Below are 22426 nucleotides of genomic sequence, written 5' to 3' on the forward strand. Positions count from 1 at the left end.
CTTTCTGGTTAAGTTGCAGTCGAGTAAAATGTTAATATTGGTGTAGATCACGTACAAATGTATAGTTAAAAGTGAAATTCATATTCCTCCGAGTTTCCTATTAAGAGAATGTCCTCTGGAAGTGTATAAGCGTTAAACTTAGATTCAGCAAGTATTTTCTATAACGAGATGTATTTTTCCGCAAAGATATCTAGGACATTTTTGTGTAGAATTTAATAAGTTTTAATGTTGCCTTACACTATATTTTCATAAAGAATGTAGATTTAGAGTAAAACGTGAATTTCTCCTGGATGATACCATTTTCCAAGATGGCTGCGATTCCTCGAGGTACTCAAATGTCCAATGATATGTACATGAATAAGGGGCCTTTTATTTACATTACATACATACCAAATTTCAGGACTGTCCAAGAAATTTCGAGGTTTGCTACCGATTCCGGTTTGTATTCCGACTGTGCCATTAACGGCGACAAACAGTGCGTAAATTCCTTTTTAGTGGTCAGATCGTAGTCAAATAAATGCAATTGTTGTGTTTTATCTTTTTATTTATTTTTAATTACAAATCAATAACGTATACTCCCTACAATAAATACACCGTATCATACGTTATCCGTATAGGCAACCTCAGTATATAATATCGTAGATTTAAACAGAAACAATTGGACAAGCCTGAATTAGACAAAGTAAACTAACTTTATGGTCATGTAGAAATTAACATGTGCTTCACCATCAGTCATCACATTTAAAAGTTTAATGTATTTTCATGATTCTCCTCCTTATCAATATTTTAAAGATGAAATGCCTGGAACTGGATCGCTTTAGCCCAAACAAACATTAGATGTATTTATTGAACCGCAGCAAATATTCGGATATTTGAAACATTGATTCTCTGCAAAATGTGAAAATAATTGACTGGTTTGAAAAACACAAAGTTATATTATCACGTATCTTTACTCCAACGCAGCTGCCCCAGAAATTATCTCGATAAGTTCCCTAGTGATGACAGACTGGCGCGTGCGGTTGAAGAGCAGCGTGAGCTTCCTGATCATCTCGCTGGCGTTTTTGGTGGCGTTGTCCATGGCAGACATGCGCGCGGATTGCTCTGATGCCGCGCTCTCCTTCAGCGCGTAGTACAGCAGCGCGGCCAGAGTCCACTCAGTGTAGCACTCCAGCTGGTCGGCGTCCACGTCGTCGAACGCGTTCATGTTAGGCGCAGTCTAGACAACAAATCAATCACATGAATATCTCTACGGCACCTAATAAAACAAGGAGATTAGCTAAAATAACGGCATAAGTACCTAAATAATGGAAGAGTTTTTTTAATTGGGATATGTACAGTCACCTGCAATCATATGCAACACAACAAAAAACAGCTCGTGTGGTGCAGCCAGTAGCCAATTTTCATCAATTAAAAAAAAGTAACTATAAACTAACAGACACCATGCATAAAAGAGTAACCACAAAACCATAGTTTCCCATTCGTGGTCAAAAACCGTCGATTCAAATTTCGGTTATGGTGTAGGTATAGACACGAAAATCGTTCTCGAAAAAAATGACTTAAAATTCGGCCAGGATCCGTTTCATACGAATATTTGAAAACAATGTATGTATTTTCAAACTAGCATAGCATCGTCAAATGTAGTTTTATTCTTCAAGTATAGTAATGTAGGAGTTGAATAATAAATCAAACCAAAAGCATTATCATGTAAAATGTTGCCAAGACGAGACCATATGGCTCGCACTGTCAAAAAGTTTTCACTTATCAGATCTCATGTAGAGCAAACATTCTAACTCTATACGCCCTAACTCTGCAAGCCCTAATGTTATAAACTCTACACCTTAGTCATAATATAGGTATGTCTTGGCCATTTCGTTACTACAAGAATTATACTATAATAACTCTCATAAGCTCTTAACAATGCCTCAAAACTAAAAATGGTAAAAAAAATACAAAAAAAGTAAACCGGTTTCAAAAAGGATAAAATAAAATATTATCCTTTTCTAAGCATATAGCGTAACCAACTGATATGTTTGAAGCCGGGGTCAAGCCAAAAAGTAACAATACCAGTTACTAAATGAAACTTGTCTAAAACAATAAAAATTAAAAAATTATATATAAACTTGAACATATAAAAAAAAAACAAAAGTTAGTCACCGGGCGAGACTCGAACTCGTAACACTCGTTTAGCAGTCCGCGTCTTAACCCGTTGGACTAGACGGACAGTGGCCGGCAACACGAAATTAGCGACCATATTCTGCGTCGAAAGAAAAACGCATGAAAACTCGAAAACACGCGTTTTTTCAAACATAAGACTAATCTAGATCGATTGTATACCCCCAAAAACCCCCATATACCAAATTTCAGCGAAATCGTTAGAGCCGTTTCCGAGATCACAGAAATATATATATATATATATATATATATAGATATACAAGAATTGCTCGTTTAAAGGTATAAGATAATCTCGCGGGTTGTAATTTGTTATGTTTTTTATTGTGTTACATAATGCTTTCGGATTTTGTACTGATTTTGCTAGGATATCCCTTTCATATGCTCTTTTTGACTTATTAATTATATTGTTACAGAAGTTAAGATATCTCCTGAAGGTCACTTTCAGAATCTCGTTATTAGGATTCAGTCTACACTTCGTCTGTAAATTATTTCTGTTATAAAATAAATACAGTTAAGAATCCCCCTGGTCATTCAGGGCTTAACTGTCCTTTGTTTTTTAAGTCGTATTCTGTTTTACGGAATATCAGCACATCGTTAACGATGTCTCTAATTGCCAAAAATGTTCAATGCTTGATATTTTTCCATACGAACCATTTTTTTACATTTCAATTATATAAACGATGTGTTGATATTTGGTGAAACGGATTTTTTTTATTTCTTGGCCCCGAAATCGGGTCTGATATCAGGCCTGATAAAGTGTGGATGTAAGTGTGTGTGTGTTTCAAAAAGGATAAAATAAAATATTATCCTTTTCTAAGCATATAGCGTAACCAACTGATATGTTTGAAGCCGGGGTCAAGCCAAAAAGTAACAATACCAGTCAAAAATAATCAGCTTTATGCATAGAAAATATATATTACTTCGTAAAGCCTGGCCTTACAAGCCCTACGAATGGGGCCAATACACGGGTGTCAAAATCTCATTTAGTTACACCCCTGCGCTTAGTCGTCTGTTGAATTGCGCAGTGGAAACGCGTCACATAATGCCATTCCCAATTTAAAAAAAAAATGCCTAATTGTATTGTGAAATTGTGTAAAAACTATTACAGAAAACTCAAATACACTTATGAGATTTCATATCATCGGTAAATAATTTCAATTTACATTAATTTCTTGCTTAAAATAAATTTTAAACGATCATTTTGAGTCATATTAACCTTGCGCGGCGCGAAACGCGATGCAGCGGTACACATACACATATTAAAGTAGATTGCACTCTCGCCTCCAAAAAACCTGCCGAGCGAGATAGTTCGAGGGATACCACTGCTAATTCTGCTATTACTATTATTATATTTATTAAAATGTCATTTTTATTGGTTAGGTATGTTAGGCTTGTTTATTGACTCACTTAAGAGTAGTCCTTGTAAATGTTAACATTCAGTGAAAATCAAGCTTTTTTGGTTATGAAGTATTAATTTGGTTATATAAATAAATAATTAAGAGAAGACCGCATTCATTGTATAGTTCAGCAGTATAAGGCTTCGAAAGCATGACTTTAATTAGACATCTTTGTGCTCATTCGATTTCTATGTATTTAGTTTTATTGCTGCCACCCCAAACTGGGATACAGTAGCTCATTATGGATTGCGCCAATACAGTATAAATTTGCTTTAATAAACTAGGCAATGCTATGTGCTTTAAGGTTTTAAAGATCCATATGAGCTTTCGTATTCTATCATTAAGATACACTATGTGAAATTTCCAAGAGAGCCTTTGGTCCAAGACTATACCAAGGTATTTCACAGTGGCTTCCTTTTCAATTGTGGTGCAATTACTATTTGCAATTGCAGTCTGGTCACACTTGTGTACTGTCAGTCTGAGGTGAGATGGGGGCTGTGTGTTCCCATACTTTGAAAAACACATGTAATTGGTCTTCGCAGTATTTAGAGTAAGAAGGTTAAGTTGTACCCATTGACTAACCTTTAGTAGACCCTGTTGCGCCTTATTATATACAGCCTCCCTTGAGTGATCTTTAAAAACAATTGAAGTGTCGTCAGCATATGAGAACACACGGCCTCCCTCGATGGGGAGGTTAATTAGGTCGTTGATAAAAAACAGTATGGGCCCCAGAACTACCCGGGGGACTCCATAAAATATGGATCTTACACTGCTTATTACGTTACTTGTACCTATCCTAACAGATTGTGTACGATCAGAAAGGTAGCTTGTTAATAATTCAAGAGACCTTCCCTGGATGCCCAAGAGCTCAAGTTTATGAATTAGAGTAGGGAGAGAGACTGTATCTAACGCTTTCCGTAAGTCCAAAAATAAGGCAAGGCACTTGTTTCCTTTATCTACCAGTCGAGTAATTTCTGATGTGAGAGCTAAGACTGCATCTTCCGTAGATTTACCACGCCTGAAGTCAAACTGTGAGTCCGAGAGTATATTAAACTTAGTGAGATAACCAACAAGTCTGACATTAATTAACTTTTCCACCTGTTTTGAGATAGTAAGTAGTAAGGAGATAGGACGGTAATGATTGACGTCAGCTCTCTCTCCTCTCTTATACACCGGGGTGACAATGGCTTGCTTGATCGGCACAACGACGGTTCTAGCTAGTTTTAAGAACTTTGTTGGTATTCCATCACAACCTGGGGCACTGCTACTTTTGAGGCTCGGCAAGATATCTTTGACTTCCATTGGATCAGTTTCAAGCAATACAAAAGAATGTTGAGCATTGAATGGAAAGGTGTATAGGAGCTGATGATTATTAACTACAATGGCTTCTGCTAAATTTTTCCTGTGTCAGCAAAAAAATTGTTAACATTATCAACTGCAACAGAAGAGGATTGTCCTGAATTAAGCAAGTGAATATAGGCGTAAGTATAAGTTCTGATTTAAGTCTATTTGTATAAGTTATGAGTACCTGGGCGACCGAGCTTAGCTCGGTTATAACTATTTATTGTAATACTCGTATGGTTGTGTATAGGTGATAATCTTAACTACATTTTTTACTAAATGAAACTTGTCTAAAACAATAAAAATTAAAAAATTATATATAAACTTGAACATATAAAAAAAAAACAAAAGTTAGTCACCGGGCGAGACTCGAACTCGTAACACTCGTTTAGCAGTCCGCGTCTTAACCCGTTGGACTAGACGGACAGTGGCCGGCAACACGAAATTAGCGACCATATTCTGCGTCGAAAGAAAAACGCATGAAAACTCGAAAACACGCGTTTTTTCAAACATAAGACTAATCTAGATCGATTGTATACCCCCAAAAACCCCCATATACCAAATTTCAGCGAAATCGTTAGAGCCGTTTCCGAGATCACAGAAATATATATATATATATATATATATATAGATATACAAGAATTGCTCGTTTAAAGGTATAAGATAATCTCGCGGGTTGTAATTTGTTATGTTTTTTATTGTGTTACATAATGCTTTCGGATTTTGTACTGATTTTGCTAGGATATCCCTTTCATATGCTCTTTTTGACTTATTAATTATATTGTTACAGAAGTTAAGATATCTCCTGAAGGTCACTTTCAGAATCTCGTTATTAGGATTCAGTCTACACTTCGTCTGTAAATTATTTCTGTTATAAAATAAATACAGTTAAGAATCCCCCTGGTCATTCAGGGCTTAACTGTCCTTTGTTTTTTAAGTCGTATTCTGTTTTACGGAATATCAGCACATCGTTAACGATGTCTCTAATTGCCAAAAATGTTCAATGCTTGATATTTTTCCATACGAACCATTTTTTTACATTTCAATTATATAAACGATGTGTTGATATTTGGTGAAACGGATTTTTTTTATTTCTTGGCCCCGAAATCGGGTCTGATATCAGGCCTGATAAAGTGTGGATGTAAGTGGTACTTAAGGTCTCTCTTGAGGCATTTTTCTAGACACGGTTTTTTGGAGGCGAGAGTGCAGTTTACTTTCGCATATGTCTCTGGCCAAAGAGACTTGATTGTATCTTTGTTCTGACCATCGGCCACGTAGTTTACGCAGTATACAATAGATGCGCTGTGTTTTGCTTAACGAGATTTTTCGGTCGGAATTGTTTGCATGGGCTTATCTTTAGTTTTTTTTTATATCAATGGCTTTATGTCTATAAATCACATAGCAACTGTAACAATAAGTATTATAAACGTGGAATTAATTCTGTCTGTCTCTTTGTTACCTTTTCACGGCTAAACATCTGAATCGATTCAGGTAAAATTTGGCATGAAGGTAAAAAGATTAAGCCCTGAAGATGGTCCTTGAATTGTTTTATATTTTTAAAAGAAGTTCTCTGGATAAGGGACTGAAAATAACTCAGTCTCAATTCCACACTTAGGTGCTATGGACAGTTCGAAAATTAGTATAAATAGCTCTTAACCTTTTCAAAGCTTTTCCACACGTGTCAAGAAATGCCATGGACGCCAAAAAGTTAACTGGTGAAGAGCGAATATGAAGCTTAACTGACAGTAGGAAAGTCGCTTTGACAACGTCCGCCATAGCCTTTTTAATGGTCATTGGCGTCGCGGGCACGACAGACGATGACCCTTTTAGTGGTCTTTGGCGTTGAAAAGGTTAAAAATTATGACGGCAAGTAAGCGCATTAGATTTATACTAATACCTATACCGACAAACATGGTACGGGCTGCGCTAAGAGAGTTCGACCGTGTTTTCTTAAGTACCAACCTACAGAAACTATGTTAATTGCTGTCGTGTAAGGCAATCCAACATATTGTACATGGGTTAGACGCATCCTTATCGAATCACACTAAAATAATGATATGCTTCAAAATTTGGCTTGGCACAGACTTCAAACATATCAGTTGGTAACGCTATATGTTTTATAACGTTTACTTTTTTTTGTAAAAAGTTTTTATACATGAAAATGTTTTTGGTAGGATACCACTTATTTTTGTAAGTTGCTTATGAGTCATCAATATTTACAGTTCATGGAAAATAGGGCTTGGCAAAAATACGTACCCTAAATCCGCCTTTAGTACATAGCTTCGCCATTAAATCATAATTTTAGTATAATTTGTATCATAGCCGTTTAGTACTTAATTCAACATTTAGGATTAGGAATAAGTTTTAGTATAAATAAAAACAAGGCAAGAGCATTACGGGCCATGTTTAGGGTTCCGTAGTTACCCGTCCGTCAAAAAAGAGTTTTTGCAAAAACTCAAAAACAGCTTAACTGATCAGGTTCGCCAAATAGTTTTCCTTGAAAGTCTTTACTTTCACGATTTTTTTCATATTTTTGGACCCATCGTTCAAAAGTTAAAGAGGGGGCGGGGACACATCTTTTTTTCATTCAGAGCTTTATTTCCGAAAATTGTTTATGAAACGAGAAATAAATGTATGTTGCGCTATTATTATGTTACTTAAACATCAGAAAAAGACCAGCAACTCACCTCAACCTTATCTTTGTTGAAAAAAGGTATAACATTTAATTCATATTTGACAGCGCTGTAGAACTTATTGTAGTAAATATCTCCTATGTCATAAACGTATCCAGAATCCGACAGCGCAGCGGCCATCCGAGACGCATCAGCAAACACAGGTGTTTGGCGACCAATCTATAACAATAAAATACCTTTTTAATCTTTTTAATGTTCTATGGCTGTGGGTAAGAATGATTATAATATAACTCTGCGGTACATGTTATTATGTCAATATATAACGTAAGTATTAAATACTTATGGTAAAACCTGGATGATGCCCCAGATTTTCAAAAAATCTGTTCCCAATATCGGAACGAAAAAATAATAGTTTGAATAGGAAACTCGAGCCCCACATACCTAGGGTCTTCAAAAATCTGCGCAGATAGCGAAAACAGCGTATGCCTATGTTGCACCAAACCTGAGTTCCACCAGCTACTGCCAGGGTTCAACATCAGCTCTATCGTGGGTACTGCTCTCCCAAGTGCTCATCATGAGGAGTCGGATGACGAAAACTGCTCGTGCCTATGCCGCACCATACCTGAGTTCCATTAGGTACTGCCAGAGTTCAGCATCAGCTCTATCCTGGGTACTGCTCTCCCAACTGCTCATCAAGACGAGTCTGATGACCAAAACAGCGTGTGCCTATGCTGCACCAAACCTGAGCTCCACTGGGTACTGCCAGGGTTCATAAGGAGGATGAGTAATATAACTAATATATCAGACCTTTAATTCCTTAGACGCCTTTTACAAAATTACGATATTTATTCTTGTTAATTGTTAATTATCAATCACATTTTTAATTTTCATTAACAATTTATGTAATTTTCAATGGTTTGTGAAGCATTAACCATTAATTATTTTTAATTGTTAATTGTTTCGAAACAAATTGATGTTAATGCAAATTAATGTTAATTGCAATTAACAATTCATTTCCTTTAATTGTTAATGGTTAATTCTAATTAACCTTTTTAATGGGTAATTTTTAATGGTTAATTGCATTAACGTTCGGCCAACACTGGTCCGTAAAACGCCTTACAAATTCGGGTGCTAGTAATTATTATGAATTTATGATATAACTTTTGATGTGGAATTAAATTATTATTTATATTAATTATATCGATACAATAGTGCACGAAGTTCACGTCTAGGTGCCAATTATCGCTATGTTCTGTTTTGTTTTGATTAAAAATCAAAAGGCGTCCATCTGTGTCTAAAAGGATAGTTGCCGCGTTTTGTGGGGTATAGCACTAAGAGATTTCATACTTCACATATTTTTATGTTGTGTTCTAATACTAGTAACTTTTCTATAAGATTCGTCTTAGTATGAGTTTATGAGATAGGTTTATATATAATATTTGATTTATAAGATCCCAAAGTATTTTGGCACATATATACATTTTAAGTGTTTTATTTATTGTCTTTTTTTTTAATTTAAGCCTAATTTATTTTTTGGGAATTACGTCAGAAATAAATATATTTTTTTTTATACTTTTGACGATAGCTGCCGCTATAATATTACTTTAATTTTTGACAAAGAAATAAATAAAGAATGATTAGCAATTCTTTATGGTTAGTGATAATATAATAGTCTCTTAAAAGCTACGTATTAAATATTGTATATTATTTTATTCCATATCCATCTTTACAAATTTATGACGCGACATCTATCCATACCTGTGAAGCAGCTATCCTCAAAAACATCTTCTAGACTAGAAAAACGAAAATTCTGCATAAATTATAGTCATGAGAAGAGACAAGTCTCAATGTAAGACAAAAGATTAGACTAACTAATTTAATTGAAGTTATTTACGGAAGTTAAAAAGTTTCGAAGCTATGAGGCTTTTTCAAAAAGTGTGTCATCTATCCGGGTCACCCTATATATTTTATAAACAGTATTTTAACGTTGACCTCACAATCTGTAATGGATGTCTAGAGTAATGCAGGGTTCCGTAATTTATATCAAGTTATTTTCATTAGCTAATCAAATAATCTGCCTGTAAACATTTTTCAATGTGGTGTTAAATAAAATAATTCTATGTCTATGTTATGTCTATGTTTTGGTATTCTATGAGTTTCTGATTTTACTTAATGGACCGATTTTTCTTAAGGTAACTGATGTATTTTAGAGCTGCTTTAGCTTCTAGATGTTTTAGAAAAATGTATTATTGTGTAGCAATCCAACGTTGATTATCACGAGACAGAAAGTGATTATTTAAACATGTGTATGTTATTATTATTCAGTCTTCGTTATGGTGACTATTATTCAGCTCTTGATTGCAGCAGCCTTGAAGACTATTGATTTAATTTTATCTCGATGCGTGATTATTAAGAATTTAACCTTATTCGTTCCACATGCAAAAATTAAGTAAAAATTTATTAATATAATATAATTAATTATGCAGACTTGCAGTATCTAGGAAATAAAGACGACGCCGCGAGGATCGTCTATGTTTTAGATGAGAGTAAATATAATTTTTCGTCGAATTTTTGAAAGGAATAAAAGCAGTAGGTAATAGTACATTACGATACAAGTGCGAAAAATAGGAAATTCGAAACGAGTGGCGATAAATTAAAACACGACCGAAGGGAGTGTTTTAAATCGACACGAGTTGCGAATTACCTATTCGCACATGTATCGTACAACGTTTTACAGTACATATGGCCCTTTAAATGTTCGACACAGTAACATAATATGCTACTTCTCGCACTAGTGCTATAAAGTAGCCCCATATGTACTGTAAAAGATTTTACAGTACATATGGTGCTACTTTATCGCACTAGTGCGAAAATTAGCATATTACTTTACTGTGCCGAACATTTAAAGGGCCATATGTACTGTAAAACGTTGTACAGTCAGCGTCAAATACTTTGTAGCAGTCAAAGTGGCCAAATAGTTCGGTACACCATACTAAATATATGGTGTACCGAACTATTTGGCTACTTTGGTTGCTACAAAGTATTTGACGCTGACTGTACGATACATGTGCAAATAGGTAATTCGCAACTCATGTCGATTTAAAACACTCCCTTCGGTCGTGTTTTAATTTATCGCCACTCGTTTCGAATTTCCTATTTTCCGCACTTGTATCGTAATGTACTATTTTATACCTATGTATGAAGCTAAAATGGAAATTGTTCTATAAGGGGCAAAGTTGTTGTTTAACCGCTCGTGCTAATATTGATATCTTGAGCGTTGCAAGGGTTTCAAGGCACGAGGGTTAAACAAATTTTGCCACCGAGTGGAACAAAACATTTTTCACCACACTAACTCGTGGAAAATACGAACTGTAAAACAAAAATAATCAAACCAAATCAAATCTATATGACTAAATATGTATCATTCAAAATCATCATTTGAAAGCCAATCCCATCAGGAAACTTGAGTACACAACTCAACATTTCCAATGAATTACTTTAAAAAAAGATGCATTTAATCCACATGTGTGAAAATGCAACTTACTGATCAGTTTTTACGGTTCCGTACCCAAAGGGTCAAAAAGGGTCTCAGTAATAGGGTCGGGACCCTATTACTGAGACTTCGCTGTCCGTTCGTCCATCTGTCACCAGGCTGTATCTCATGATCCGTGATAGTTAGACAGTTGAAATTTTCACAGACGATGTATTTCTATTGCCGCTATAACAACAAATACACAAACAGAAAAAAATAAACATTTAAGGGGGACTCCTATACAACAAACATATTTCTTTTTGCCGTTTTTATAAATAATGGTACGGAACCATTCGTGCGCGAGTCCGACTCGCACTTTCCCGGTTCTTTTGAAGTACCAAGAGAGCCTTTACCAGCTAGTGTGGTGAAAAATATTAAAAAGGCACATGAGGTAGGTACACGGTGTTGCATGGAGGTTGTTCGTTTTGAATATTTACAAAGTCACTGATATAACATATGTCATACATCTTTAATGGAAACGATCATGTTAGGAGCAAACTGGCGTCGAAGCATGCCACGTGACTTGTCACCTATGGCGAATATTTTGTGAGTGGCGCCCTCTGCGTTTCTCGCTATCATATCACGGCGGATGCGGCGAGCTACGCCGCTGTGGACTCCACCGCATAGTCCTGTGAAATAACAACTTTATGCTATGAGTCGGCTACAGATGGCAGCACTATGCATTTATTCCCACACAGATATAAATTTATATATTATGTAACAATGGCGAAGAACCCACATCACTCGATTACCACCGTTTGCCTAACGTGAAACATTTACCAAACTAGCTTCCGCCTGCCTTCACATTTGTCAGACACCTCAACACCTTTTTTTAAATGTTTTAGGGTATTTTACTTGTTAAAACTGAGGCTGCGTATATATCATCTAGTTATAGCGGGAGCAACAACGATTGGACAGTACTGAAAGATTATGAGTAGCTAATATGACAAATATATAATAACAGAAGTGACATTTCTATCGAGAAACGCTTATGAGTTCAAAATGTAGAAGTAAAAAAATTTTGGTTTCTGTTACGAAAATTATAATAAAATACTTCAAGAAGTAAATACTGATATAAAAATTAAATACATTAGTGACAAGTTGACACGTTGACTCACAGGTTAGCGCTTACAAAGTGAAATTCGAGGTTTGTTGACCTTTTCCAACGAAAACTTCATACCTACTAGGTATGACGCACATCTTAGAGGTTTAGAATTACTAGTAGGCAGAATATTCTGTTTATATAAAATAGTCATTCTATTACCCGTGTTATTTGACAGGCTATTATTTTTGTAACTATCCATAGAGATATGCCTAAATTAACTGATTAGTAATTAAATTACAAGGGTGGTTTGATAAGTCAGTGACTTTTTGCAAAAAAAAAACTTTTTCACCTTTTTTAGTTTTATTTCTCTACATAATCTCCTTTCAACTCCATACACTTCATCCAACGATGTTCCAGTTTTTTCAACCCCTCCAAAAAATATTTTTAACCAAACCCTGAAAAATATGCTTCAGTGTCAGCTATGCCTTCCTCATTTGAAGAAAATCTTTTCCCACCGAGCCATTTCTTCATGTTTGGGAATAAAAAAATCACATGGGGCCAAATTTGGAGAATAAGGTGGATGGGGCAGTATTTCGTAACGCAATTCTACTAATTTGGCTGTTGCGACTGCTGACGAGTGTGCAGGGGCATTGTCGTGGTGAAAAAGGATTTTCTTCTTTGCCAGATGTGGCCGTTTTTTCACAACTTCTGCGTTAAATTTTTCCAACAAAGTAGCATAATAAGGGCCATTTATTGTTTTTCCTTTCTCTAAATAATCTATATAAATAACCCCTTGGCTGTTCCAAAAAACAACATTACCTTTCCTGCCGAATTAACGGTTTTCGCTTTCTTTGGGGCCCGTTCGTTAGCAGAAGTCCACTGTTTTGACTGATTTTTCGTCTCTGGCGTATAATGGTGGATCCACGTTACATCTACCGTCACAAATCGACGTAGAAATTCATTAGGATTACGCTTGAATTTGGCTAAGCATTGATCGGAAGTTGTTTCATGAAGTTTTTGATCGGCTATCAGCAAACGCGGCCCCCATCTTGCGGAAAGCTTTTTCATATTCAAAATATTATGCAAGATATGAAAAACTCGTTCAGATGAAATGTGTAGTCTCAGATATTTCACGAATCTTCACTCGACGGTCATCCAAAACAATATCGTGAACTTTATTCACGACATCATCAGTGGTCACTTCAATCGGCCTTCCAGAGCGTTCTGCGTCATTGGTAGTGGTACGTCCAGAACGAAATTCTGTAAACCACTTATATACCATTCCATGAGAAGGAGCAGATTCCCCATAATATTTTTTTAAACAGTTTTCAGTCTCCTTAATAGTTTTTCCACGTAAAAAGTAATGTTTAATTAACACACGAAATTCGCTTTTCTCCATTTTCCAACAATTTTCCGATCGTATTTGACATATGACAACAACTTTTTTATTGCCCCGCATTAAAAAATAAAAAATAAAACTGCCAGTTGCCAAGGAGTTCAGAATTGTAATTAAAAAGTTTATATGTTAAAATGATTTTTGTTTTACATAAAGTTACTGACTTCTCAAACCGCCCTCGTATCATGTCATAAAGTTATTGAATCGGCTGCACATTACCCAACCTACAAAAGGCGATATTCTTAAAAAAACCGACATCTTTGTCGCGATCTTTGTGGACAGACAGAAAATAAATCTTTTCATATTTATATCATTGATGTCAATGTTTTATTATACAATTTATTATTGTCTCAAACGATCACTAGCGGCATTGACACATATATAATATGCAAACAAAATGGGGTCAATAACGACCGATTATAATAAAAATTAAAACTACGACTAAGGATGAAACTGGATAGGTAATTTTATGTCATAATGACGAGGAAAAATTACTTTCTGATTAGTATTCAGGCATGTAAATATAGAGAACTACAAACATATGCCTATTTAACCATAAACAGAGTATACTACCTACTTACTTACTCATACGTTGGCGTGTAGGTATACTGATAAGATGTACTCAGACATACAGAATGCTTCCTCCTTGTCAATAGTTCTAACCGTTTCTTAATACCTATTACAATCTTCACTTATTCACAACTTCATACGTTCGCGCTTCTAGCTTCACTCAGCATAGTTTAACAGTCCAGACGCGGTTTATTTATTTAGTATAAATTTTATTTTGACACTTGGAGAGACTTTACACCTCCAAATTTTATTAGTATTAGTACTCTGACATTGGGGACCTTTTACATCTCCAGATTTAACCCAGGTATTGGCTGTTGTATTTATAAATGTTGTTATGTATTTTTCATGTCACTATATGATGTTACTATAAATGTTGTATTGACTTGTAAAAGAGCCCTTGAGGCCTACTTGCAGAATAAATTTTTGAATTTTGATTTTGAATTTTGAATAATATTTAGTTGCAGTATCAGTATCCTACCTCGATCAGAAGTTACAGCAATGTACACTCTCTTGAGTTTCTTGTCACCCTCCTGGTCAGGCGCCGCAGCCGCCGCCGGCGCCACCGCGGCCTCCGCCGCCTCTTTCTTATCTTCGCCTGGCTTGGCATCGACCGGCCCCGCCACCAGCTTACTCGACTCGTAGAACTTTCGTGGAGCGTAGCCGAATGGTCTCGCAGCTCTTAATTCCCTTTCTGCCCTAGTAAACCTAAAAATACCTTCCTAATAAAGTAAAGTTTATGAAGGTAATATTTGGACATACTTAAACAAAAACTTTTTTCACTTTACTTGCTCGCAGAGACCATCTTCATTGTCTTTGTAATTTTTTGAATATTTTTTATGGACTTCAATCGTAATGATACTTGCTTTAATTGTACCATTTTGTTATTTTAATGTTCAATTACTATTAAATAATGTGAATTTAGTTGATCAAATAACATATACTGCGTGGAAATGACAGATTTGTGACATTTTCCAAAGTGACAGTTAATAAACTGAAAAGGCGAGTATGACACAAATAAGTAGGTATGTTGTAGGCAAAGAGTAAAGTAAGTATATAGGAAAAGAGAGCCCTCTTAAAGCATTTTAAGGAATCTAATTTCGAAGCGCTATCTCTAATTTGCATCCGAAACTAGCTACGAGTATGTATGTGTGCGTGCACATCTACATATGCATCCGTGCACTCTATCTCGTCTAACTTAGCGGAATCAAATTGCACAAATCTAGGCAGTGTCCACGGAAATGTTTGACGTAAACAAAATTAAAATAATCATCGGTTGTTTTCATCGCTGCTTGAGCGCTAAGGAGGATGGTATTTGCTTCTTACCTTTGAAAATATCTGAACATTGCCTTGAACACTGTTAAAATTTTAAGCTACCAGGTTTTGTAACATTGGAAATATTGGGGTTCTAATTTCCCTATTTAAATTTGACTCGTGTTTAATGTTAATAGAGAAATAATAAGTTCATATCAATCATATCTATGCACGCCACATATATGCTCTTGTGGCACGGACGTGGACCGACTGGGACACCACGGATTATCTTGTCAAAAAAGTGCAGGTCGTTTTTCAAGACATGCGTCGCTTAATGACATAATCCGTCGATCTCTTGCCACTATCAATGTGCCTGCTCTTCTTGAGCCAACTGGCATTATCAGGGATGAGGGCAAGAGGCCTGATGGGGTGTCCTTGGTTCCTTGGAGCTTGGGACGGATGTTAGTGTGGGATGCTACCTGCGTAGACACACTGTCCGTCCGTCCCACCTCCAACGGACTAATGTAAAAGCGGGCGCAGCGGCGGAAAGCGCCGAAATTTTGAAACGTAATAAATATAAGAGCCTCGGTAGAGAGTACCATTTTGTACCATTTGGCGTTGAAACTATAGGTCCATGGGGTCCCAGCGCGCACAAGTTTTTTGGAGAAATCGCGAAACGTCTGGTTGACGTAACTGGTGACCGAAGAGCTGGCGGCTTCCTCGCACGACGTATCAGTATTGCGATACAACGAGGAAATGCCGCCAGCATCCTTGGTACAATGCCTCAAGGGCCTATTTTAGATATAAGCTAGTTATAGTAATCATCTGTATATATAAAATAACATCGAATTCAGAAAAAAAAAACATATCTTTGTTTACATTTATTTGACAGTAAACAACAGTTGCTAGGTAACAACATTATGAATAAAGCTAGGTCTTGACATACGAGGTATATGCAACCTTCTTAATGTTGTATTAATGCCTTTAAATTGTACCAATTTTATAGTGACATCTGATGATGTAGTTTGCACAATCGGTAGTCAACTTAACGCAAAAGTAGGTTATCGGATCCCATTAATAGAAACCGCTGCCATCTTTACTAATGTTAACTACATTTCTAAGTGTCGCCCCCCTGGGTAACACTCATACAATGACAGTTTCGTTTATTCCGTTCGTGCCAGCATTCGTGAATTGACCAGGGTGCGTAACTAACGTGCCAATCGTTAACTGTCCGTAGCGAACGAGACGCAAGTGTCACACTAAATGGAAGAGTGATAGAGAGAGATAACTAGGCTACGCTAACAAGCATTAACGATTGGCGCGTTGGCTAAGCACCCAGTATTTATCAAACGAGCGAGCAAAGTTCTTACATTCAACTTGGAACATATACACGACTGGCTAGGGTCAAGCCTCGGCATTTCGATGTTTTTAAACTGAACGCTATACCCGTACCAGTAGTCACTAACAGTGTCAAAACTGACATAGGTACCTATACGTTATCGAGAACGTAATTTACTTTCTATAGATACATCTCGCTCGCACTTATATGCGAGTACGAGCGAGATGCATAGAAAGTAAGTTACGTTCTCGATATTTGTGAGGGTCTTGCTATTTAGTTCAACTCTTTCGTTTTCAGCCGAAGGGTAACTCAGATTATTCAATTCCAACGTACCCTTCTTGCTGTTTTTAACATGTCTGCGGTGGCAGCATGATTCCATTTTTATCACTTGTCACTATGCCCATCACTTTCGCGCTTACATACTTGTTAGAACGTGACAGACATGGTGACAAATGTTAAAGAGCCGACCATCTTAACCCTACTGGATTCACGCACATTGAATTTCTCCTTATTTGAAATCATTGGTCTGATCATGACCAAAATTTATAACTGATGATCTTAAGGTCGTTTAACATCTTGAATTTCCACATTTTTTATTCAATCTACTCTATACCTAGAGTTTTTAGCGAACCGCGAGTTGCCAGTTCGGGGCGAACTACTAGTATATAAATAAAATGACCGCATTATCGCATTAAGTTTTTGCTTCAACTCTGATGTGGACCAGTTTTGCCGGATGCTTTGTTTACAACTTGTTTACAAGTGTATGCTCGTAGACTTTAGTTACTATCTATAACACGACGAGTGATCGATTGATCACTCGTCGATTGATCGAAGATATACTTGGTATTAGTGGTATTAATAACATATTACCAACGACTCCAAATTTATTGACTTATATTTAATAAAAAAACTGTCTGTCTTAATAAGAAAATACCTAAAGCCACGTATTTACTATAAATAACTTTTGGGATACACTGTTTCTGAAACACTATGAAGATTTTTACAGAAACAATGGTTCAGCTCACATAGTTTGGACGGTCTGAGAGATATAACAGTGTTTACCGCAACTGTTTCTGTTTTCAGAAACACGTGGATTTCTATTTATAAACAAAATGTTTATAGTGAATGAATACGTGGCTTAAGTATCAAGCCGAAGACGTTGTGGCCACCACGAACTTCAAAAATCGATTCTTGTGTCGTCTTCATCTATGATGCCGTTAATTGCAAGGGCGATAACGACAAATGGAGATAGACGAATACTTGAAAGCTTTTGCTCTTCAATCAGATATAAAGATAGGTATTAGTCAATTTATAATTAGGTAAGGGATAAGTAGGAATACGACGGACAAGTACGAGCGAAATACACGATAACATCATTCTGATGTCAGTGTACGTTCGAATTGGCCAGTTGCCTACCTGCCCGCGTAGCTAACGTGCCTATCGTTCACGCTCCGTGGCGAACGAAACGCAACTGTCACAGTCGCACATATGGAAGAGAGAGATGACTACGCTACGCTACGGAGCTCTAACGATTGTAACGTTGGCTACGCGGCCTGGTGAACTTTTCAGCTTAGGAGTGACAAATATTCATCTCAATTACATTTTTTTAAAACATATATTGATTAGAGTCAGACCAAACTAAGTTGGCAACGATTTTGATAGCCCAGCTTGTGCAAGTGTTAAAGTAAACATCATAATTTCATAGAAGTTTGACGTTAAAAATAATCCTTGCACTGTCTGGGCTGTCAAATGAAATGAAATGAAATGAAAGCATTTATTTCAGACAAATTACATCCATATTATGTTAGGTATTATGATTGTATTAGAGTGCCCCCGCAATATAATTATACAGTTGGTCAATGATTTTCCTATGACAATTATTATTACATAACTTTTCACAACATACTTCCAATTCCCTAGGAAAATCAATGTGTTTCAACTTGTTATGACATATGTATACATATTCTTTTATTTGTGATGGGTCCCTTTCCCCCCATATTACTCCCTTCAATTTATTATTATCATTGCTAGCCTGACCATATTTATTTTCACACATTTTTTGCACACTTTTATTTAGATTGCATACAATCTCTATTCCTATCCGCACGCGTGCGGGAATGTTGCACTATATATACTGTAATAGTACATTATGATACAAGTGCGAAAAATAGGAAATCAACTCTAAATTACCTATTCGCACATGTATCGTACAACGTTTTACAGTACATATGGCCCTTTAAATGTTCGACACAGTAACGTAATATGCTAATTTTCGCACTAGTGCGGTAAAGTAGCAACATATGTACTGTAAATAACATTTTCGATTTTATTTGCTTTAATTATCTATAAAGGATCTCTAACATTACTCAGCTACTTAATTATTACCAGTTCCAATAATAAATTAATTAAATGTGGTGTTAATTGAATTATCCTTTTGTAAAAACTAATTAGGTAAATATCTTGCACAATTTATTAAATGCTTAACTCGTTCGCGTCTTTCGTCATCGCAGCGAATCAAAAGCGAATTTTGGTCTGCACCCTGTAAAGGCGGAATACATTTCTTACATACAATATAATACATTTCATATAAGAAAAACCGGCCAAGAGCATGTCGGGCCACGCTCAGTGTAGGGTTCCGTAGTTACTCTTCCGTCACAATAAGCTAAACTGGAGCTTAAAGTATAGTAAATTGTTAACCAAGGGATGAAACGGTACCTTTCACGCGAGTTAAACAAATAGGCTTTGCATAATCAGTACCTAAAGTAAGTCTTTTTACTATGGGAGAAACTTTTTGCGATAACTCAAAAACAGCTAAACTGATCATGTCCGCTATAGTTTTCATTTAATGTCTTTCTTAAGCTCTACTTCCACGATTTTTTTCATATTTTTTGGACCTATGGTTCAAAAGTTAGAGGGGGGGGGACACATTTTTTTTCTCTTTCGGAGCGATTATCTCCGAATATATTCACTTTATCAAAAAATGTTTGTTGAAGACCCCCATTAGTTTTGAAAGACCTGTCCAACGATACCCCACACTGTAGGGTTGAAGCAAAAAAAAAAAACACCCCCACTTTACGCGTAGGGGAGGTACCCTCAAAAAAAATATTTTTATATATTTTATTGTACGACTGTGTAGGCTTTATTGATTTATATATCCATGCCGAATTTCAGCTTTCTAGCACTAACGACCACGGAGCAAAGCCTCGGACAGACAGACAGACAGACATGGCGAAACTATAAGGGTTCCTAGTTGACTACGGAACCCTAAAAACGTAATATACCTATGTATATTATGTACCTACCCAAGTCGTTAACTTTGATTTTTTTGTCCGCAGAAGTGACATTTTTGTGAGATGTATTCAGAATGAGAAAGAGTACTTAAACTAAAAATTACCGCTTTATTGTATAGATCATATACTTCTTACAACCATTTATTTAACTATTTATTTTATAGGTAAATTCATAAGAGCTGGCAAGAGATAAGAACTCTTAACATTTTTATTGAAAATCTGCGTAGCTTTCGTAAAACGACCTTTGCCAGAATATTCGTATAGTAAAGAACTAAATGTACCTATTATGGAAGGTAGAGACAAGGAACAAAATCTCCATATACCAAAAAGTGTCCGACAAAAAACCATAAATAGGTGACGCTACAATACCTAGAATACTTTAGAAAAAAATGTAATCATAGACAGCGCACTTCACTCCGTCAAAAACGCCTAGATTCTTAGCTACTCTAGCGCTACTCTGGAGAGATTTGGAACTATTATTTATAGCTGACAGTAAAGAGTAAAGTAAGTATATAGCAAAAGAGAGCCCTCTTGAAGCATTTTAAGGAAACTAATTTCGAAGCGCTATCTCTGGTTTGCATCCGAAACTAGCTACGTATATGTGCGTGCACATCTACATATGCATCCGTATGTGTAGGTACTTACTCGTACTACATAATATGAGGTCTTCTTGGGCGATTTACAAGTTAATTTTTTGTTTTTTTTTTTCTTGTAACCTTGATAGTTTTTTGTTTACAAGATATCAAACAAAATATAAACTTGTAAGCCGCCCTAGTAGACCTAATATTATGTAGAAAAGTTTTTAAAGAATGGAAACCACAAAAAAGACATACTTTATAGTAAAGCAAGTATATGTTTATTGTTTTCAATTTGGTATACAAGATAGTAATAGACCAGGTATTGTAAGTACTTGAATTGTACTTTTTTTTACCTTTGGTCATCTTTATGTACAAAACTGCATTAGCTTCCTCTTCTGTGACTTGTGTCTCAGTCTGACTTAGAACTCTTTCATGTGCGCATAACTGACTTGCCTAGTTCTCAACTGAGCGTTTCTTCTTTGACCTTAACATCCAACTGGATTTAATTTCAAGATATTCCGGGAGGTAAAGTAAGGACACATTAGGAGCATTCCTGGTAATTTCGTCTCGCTCTCTAGCTCCGTAAACAATTCGCACCAGATATTCTTTAAAATAAACACTTGCGATGCGTAATGATGTCGTGGTTCGGGTACTTCTTGTACTAATGAATTTCAGGCATAGGACGTATGTCTCGTCTACGCAAGTATCTCCATAGATGCACTCTATCTCGTCTAACTTAGCGGTATCAAATTGCATAAATCCTGGCAGAGTGTCAGCGGAAATGTTTGTCGTAAAGAACATTAAAATAATCATCGCTTGTTTTCATCGCTGCATGAGCGCTAAGGAGGATGGTATTTTCTTCTTACCTTCGAAAATATCTAAACCTCCCGGCATTGCCTTGAACACTGTTAAAATTTTAAACCTCCAGGATTTGTAACACTAGAACTATTGGGATTCTAATTTCCCTATTTGAATTTGACTCGTGTTTAATGCTTGCTCCGATTTTACTCTGCTCTGCCCTGCAATTTAAAATTAATAGAAAAAGAATAAGTTCATATCAATCACATCTCTGTTTACATTTCTTTGACAGTAAACAACAGTTGCTAGGTAACAAAATTATGAATAAAGATAGGTCTTGACATACGAGGTATATGCAACCTTCTAAATGTTGTATTCATGCCTTTAAATTGTACCAATTTTATAGTGACATCTGGTGATGTAGTTTGCACAATCGGTAGTCAACTTTCCGAAAAGAAAAAGTAGGTTATCGGATGCCATTAATAGAATCCGCCGCCATCTTTACTAATGTTAACTACGTTTCTAAGTATCAGAGACATGTCAAACGCTTCGCTTGACAGACAGATGAAGTGTGCGAAAGGGAAGCTATCACGTATATGAACAAGCCATGAGTGCGAAAGAGGCAGACTACATATGAGAAAACGTGACCATTTTTGAGTTCAAAGTCGGCCGAGTCGGCCAAGATCAAATTGCCGTATTTTTTGATGTGAAAAATTTAAGGGAATCAAAAAGAAAAATATATATATTAAGTAATTTAGTGAAGATGGTGTCATGTTGTGTGTCGGGTTGTAGTTTTTCAGGGCCAAAAAAACCAGGAAAAATACTGATTTCACAGGTATTTATGATATTCCTAGCGAAATTTTCGTAACGTTATTTTATCAAGTTAACAGCATAAAAAGTGTAAATAGTCAATTTATACAGTTCATTATAAGTTTTTCTTCAATTGTGTGTTAATATTTTATCATATTAGTCAATAATTTAGAATATTTTGTGTAAAAACGTAAACTGTTACTTTACGTTAGGGCTTGACAAAATGTTCACATGACTGTATCGATAACTCGTCGGTATATTAGTAGGTATGGAA

The 22426-nt window shown here is 36.0% G+C and overlaps 1 protein-coding gene across 1 annotated transcript; it reads right to left on the reverse strand.

The window, feature by feature from the left end:
- Window positions 1-523: 523 nt before the first annotated feature.
- Window positions 524-15566, reverse strand: LOC133518162 (ATP synthase subunit gamma, mitochondrial-like). The gene is made up of 5 exons (XM_061851763.1): window positions 14872-15566; window positions 14565-14791; window positions 11541-11704; window positions 7598-7762; window positions 524-1216 (listed from the first exon to the last, which is right to left on the reverse strand). The coding sequence occupies exons 1-5, from the start codon at window positions 14961-14963 to the stop codon at window positions 950-952; spliced, it is 915 nt and encodes a 304-aa protein (XP_061707747.1). The 5' UTR covers window positions 14964-15566; the 3' UTR covers window positions 524-949.
- Between the last annotated feature and the right edge of the window lie 6860 nt (window positions 15567-22426).

The sequence above is a fragment of the Cydia pomonella genome, chromosome 1 (assembly GCF_033807575.1).
Source record: "Cydia pomonella isolate Wapato2018A chromosome 1, ilCydPomo1, whole genome shotgun sequence".
In the NCBI taxonomy this organism is placed as follows: domain Eukaryota; kingdom Metazoa; phylum Arthropoda; class Insecta; order Lepidoptera; family Tortricidae; genus Cydia; species Cydia pomonella.

Coding starts and splice junctions, on each gene's coding strand:
- LOC133518162 (XM_061851763.1), bottom strand. CDS start 14,963: ATGGTACAATTAAAGCAAGTATCATTACGATTGAAGTCCATAAAAAAT. Junction 14,792..14,871: donor AAGATGGTCTCTGCGAGCAA/GTAAAGTGAAAA, acceptor AGGTATTTTTAG/GTTTACTAGGGCAGAAAGGG. Junction 7,763..11,540: donor TGATCGTTTCCATTAAAGAT/GTATGACATATG, acceptor TTATTGTTATAG/ATTGGTCGCCAAACACCTGT.